The 4,644-nt window shown below is 36.5% G+C and overlaps 1 protein-coding gene across 1 annotated transcript; it reads left to right on the forward strand.

The window, feature by feature from the left end:
• The first annotated feature begins 253 nt into the window (after positions 1–253).
• LOC141511506 (olfactory receptor 2T11-like) lies at positions 254–1,219 on the forward strand. Its single transcript, XM_074220661.1, has one exon. It carries the CDS (start codon positions 260–262, stop codon positions 1,217–1,219), a length of 960 nt encoding a protein of 319 aa, XP_074076762.1. The 5' UTR covers positions 254–259.
• The last annotated feature ends 3,425 nt before the right edge of the window (positions 1,220–4,644 follow it).

Below are 4,644 nucleotides of genomic sequence, written 5' to 3' on the forward strand. Positions count from 1 at the left end.
AGCTAGGCTACTAAACTTGGCAGAATGAGGATGACAAATTGGTTCTGAGTTGCCAAGAGAAAGAATACTGAAAATCCAAAAACTTTACCTATTTGAAAAATTTCACAGTTGATGTTATATAATTTCCTTAATGCTAAAGGGTCTGAATTCATAGAGGATACTACTGGAGAATTTGTGCCCTTGAATTGAGTCTCTTTCATCATCTTCCCTGATTTCCATATCCTTGTATCCTTAGAGCATTGGTCCTATCCCAGAGGCAATGAAACCAGAAAATCAAACTTTATCCTTGGACTTCATCTTGGTGGGCCTCCTTGTGGATGACAAGGTCACAGGAGTGGTCTTTGCTATAATCTTTTCCATATTTGTGGTGGCTCTAAGTGCCAATACAGTTATGATATTTCTAATTCAAGTGGACTCCAGGCTCCATACCCCCATGTACTTCCTGCTCAGCCAGCTTTCTATAATGGACACCCTCGTCATTTGCACCACTGTGCCAAAGCTTCTAATAAATATGGTATCTGAGGAAAAAACAATTTCCTTTGTGGGTTGTGGAATTCAGATTTTCCTTTACCTGTCTGTGATTGGTTCTGAGTTTTTGCTCTTGGGGCTCATGGCCTATGACCGTTATGTGGCTGTCTGTAATCCCTTGAGATACCCAGTTCTCATGAACCGCAGGATGTGTCTTCTGCTGGCTGGAGGTTCCTGGTTTGGTGGCTCCTTGGATGGTTTCCTTCTCACACCTATCACAATGAATGTTCCCTACTGTGGTTCTCGAGCCATCAATCATTTCTTCTGTGAGATTCCTGCCGTGCTCAAATTATCCTGTGCAGATTCATCCCTCTATGAAACCCTTATGTATATATGTTGTGTGTTAATGTTGCTCATTCCTATCTCCATAGTCTCTACCTCCTACTCTCTCATTTTGCTCACAGTCCACCGTATGCGTTCAGCAGATGGCCGGAAGAAAGCCTTTGCCACCTGTTCTTCCCACCTGACTGTGGTTAGTATCTTCTGTGGAGCTGCATTCTATACATATGTGCTGCCTCAATCCTACCATACCCCTGAGACAGACAAAGTAGTGTCAGCCTTTTATACTATTATTACACCTGTGCTTAACCCTTTGATATATAGTCTTAGGAACAAGGATGTCATGGGAGCATTGAAGAAAGTCTTCTTAAAATGTTCCCCCACACAGAAAATTCTAGCAAGTGATGCTTAATAACATCTATGTTCCCTCCAGTTTTAGACTACATAAGGATGACAGAATGATGTACTTTTTCCTTGGCTTCCCAATTACCCTTTCCCCAGAAATACTGTGACTCTAGATCCCACAGCAGAAAGAATGACAAGAAGAAGTCACTTTCTTGCTTACCTTTTCTTTGCTGCTTCTTGACCCTGGATTGCCCAGTCTACATGGAAGTGGCTAATAGGAAGAATAATTTGCCTATTTACACCAACATAAGCTCAGAGTAATCATCTTAAAGCCTTCTGTTGAGATGGATGACTTCCAGACTTTAGTCTACATGTCATCCCTTCATACCAATATTATCTAGGTTCTATCAAGTACCCTGATGATATGCCCTCCAGATCCCTGGACATTATTACCTGACTTAAGAAACCTTTGCATTTGCCCAGATTCTCAAGCCTTATGATTTCTGGGCCTTTTTGTCTTCCATGTAAAGTATTTTATATTTATCTTCCTTAATTAGCACATAGCTCCTTTGGAATATCTAATTTTTAAAATTTGTATTCACAACACTTAGCATGTTTAACAATAAGCACTTAATAAATTTTTTCATGTTCATTCATTTTTCAATTATATATTCCATCACCATTCATTCACTACAATTAATCACAAAAGCACTCCATCATCAACATAATAATCTCAAACAACTTCAAGTGTGTTTCAGGTTCATCAAAGATACAGGAAGACTTTGAGAGTTGACAACCATTTGATTTTACTGCTTAAGAGTAAGAATATTTGTATATATGGTGCCTTGAAACCCAGAAATGGTCAGGCTATTTATACCTAATGTGTCCAGGGTGTTGTGTATCACCATGAGGAGAAAGAATAAAGTCAGAATGGCAGATTTGGAGTCCAAATGTCTCCTTGTACAGCTGATAGAGAGATGAAAGTTGATGAGCAGAAGAATGTCATCATCAGATTATGCTTTGGAAGGTGACAATTAACTGCACAGTAGATGAAGTAGAAGTGAGAGGAAAGAAATTAAAACTGAGGTTTTGAAACTAGGTAAATAAATAGGTGACAACAAAAAACAGGCAAGTTAGAAACTGAGAGAGGTTTAGTTGAAAGTGCTTAGAGCAAGATTCACAAGTGTTTCTTATAGGCTCATTTTAGAAACTTCTAGAGCTAGAATGGAACTGCAGGAAAAATACAGGTGAATTTTGTTTGTATATTTGGCATTTCAGTTTCAGTTTTAAGAAACTAAGTTTTGGAAGGGGAACACTTTTGTGGAAGTGTTAGGGATTTTCCATTGGTTTCAATAAGTTTAGCTGGATTCATTTTTTCAGATAGACACAATCTTAATTATCTTTTTAACCTTTTTCTTAAATATGTCCCCTGCCTCCCCAAACAATAGCACAATAGCAACCACAATGAAACAGGAAAAGCAAAATCATGTAATACAAAGAACAATTAAAGAAGAAGGAAAAGCAAAGGCACTGCAATTCTAAGTTTCTTTGACCTTCAGGGGGAATTGATATTTTATGATCTTATTGGGTTTTTTTTTTAATATAGCAAGGCAAATGGGGTTAAGTGGCTTGCCCAAGGCCACACAGCTAGGTAATTATTAAGTGTCTGAGGCCGGATTTGAAGTCAGGTACTCCTGACCCCAGGGCCAGTGCTCTATTCGCTGCGCCACCTAGCCACCCCTAATCTTATCTTCTTTATACTGTTTTGTGGTCATATGGTAAGATAATATTGTCCCCACAATAAGTGCTTATGTTACTCATTTATGTAGCATTATAGGATTTTATATTGGAAGGTTCAATAATGTCACATTAATGTCAGCATTCATTCAAAAGTTCAAGATATCACCCAAATTCAGTAGAATATAGCAAAAAAATGGGTTAACAAATATAGCAAGGAAAGTACAGTTGGAGAAGAAATAATACCTAGAGGCATAGTGGAATAAACTTTCCCTTTTGAAAATTTTTCACCCCTCCTGGGCTGACTGCTAATATAAAATTTCAGTCCATGGGGTTCTACCTAAGTCTTTCAAAGAAACTTTTGAAATCTATTCTTCCAAATGTGCTTTTAGACATACCTTAGGAAGTTTATCATTAGAACTCCTGGACATCTTTCTAATAGAAATTAAGTTGTGTACTCATCAGATTAATCAGACCAACTCAGAAAATATGGATTAGAGTCCTAGTATAATGGTTATAATTTAGTCCAACCACCTAATGTTACAGAAAAGGAAACTGAGATTTAGAGAAATTAAGAATTTTTGGAAGTTAGTATGATAGAAGCTTGGATTAGACCAATATCTCACACCCCATACCAAGATAAGATCAAAATGGGTACAGGATTTAGACATAAAAGACAATATTATAAGCAAACCAGGAGATCAAGGACAAGTTTATTTATCAGATCTATGGAAAGGGAAGCAGTTTATGACCAAGGAAGATATGGAAAATATCATTAAAAACAAATTAGATAATTTTGATTACATTAAATTAAAAATATTTTGCACAAATACAATCAAGATCAAAAGAAATGTAGTAAATTGGGAAACAATTTTTACAACTAGTATTTCTGACAAAGGATTCATTTCTAAAATATATAGAGAATTGAGTCAAATTTATATAAAAAAACAAGCGATTCCCCAATTGACAAAGTGCAAATGATATGCAAAGGTAATTTACAGATGAGAAAGTCAAAGCTATACATAATCATATGAAAAATTGCCCTAAATCATTACTAATTAGAGAAATGCAAATTAAAGCAGCTCTAAGGTACCATCTTAACACCTATCAGATTGGTCAGTGTGACCAGAAAGGACAATGTTCAATGTTGGAAGGGATGTGGGACACTAATACATTGTTGGTGGAACTGTGAACTCATCCAACCTTCCTGTAGAGCAATCTGGAATTATGCCCAAAAGGAAATAAAAATGTGCATATCTTTTTATCCAGCAATACAATACCACCATTGGGTCTATACTCTGAAGAGATCATGCAAAAGGGTAAAAACATCACTGTACAAAAATATTCATAGTAGCCCTGTTTATGGGAGCAAAGAATTGGAAATTAAATGAATGTCCATCAGCTGGGGAATGGTAACAATTTGTGGTTTATGTATGTTATGGAATACTGTTGTTCTATTAGAAACCAGGTGGGATGGGATTTCAAAGAACCCTGAAAAGACTTGCATGAACTAATGATGAGCGAGATGAGCAGAACCAGAAGAATATTGTATAACCTAACAGCAACATGGAGGTGATAATCAACCTTAATAGACTTGCTCATTCCATCAGTACATTAATCAGGGACAATTTTAGACCATCTGTGATAGAGAATACCATCTGTATCCAACTGTGAAGTTAAGACCAAAGTCTATTGCCTTCAATTTTTTTTAAAAGTGTCTTATGTACTACATAATTTTGTTATCTCTAATACTTT

The sequence above is a fragment of the Macrotis lagotis genome, chromosome 2 (genome assembly GCF_037893015.1).
Source record: "Macrotis lagotis isolate mMagLag1 chromosome 2, bilby.v1.9.chrom.fasta, whole genome shotgun sequence".
NCBI classification, from domain to species: domain Eukaryota; kingdom Metazoa; phylum Chordata; class Mammalia; order Peramelemorphia; family Peramelidae; genus Macrotis; species Macrotis lagotis.

What these genes read in the sequence shown, in the direction of transcription:
- LOC141511506 (XM_074220661.1), top strand. Translation starts at nt 260, where the DNA reads ATGAAACCAGAAAATCAAACTTTATCCTTGGACTTCATCTTGGTGGGC.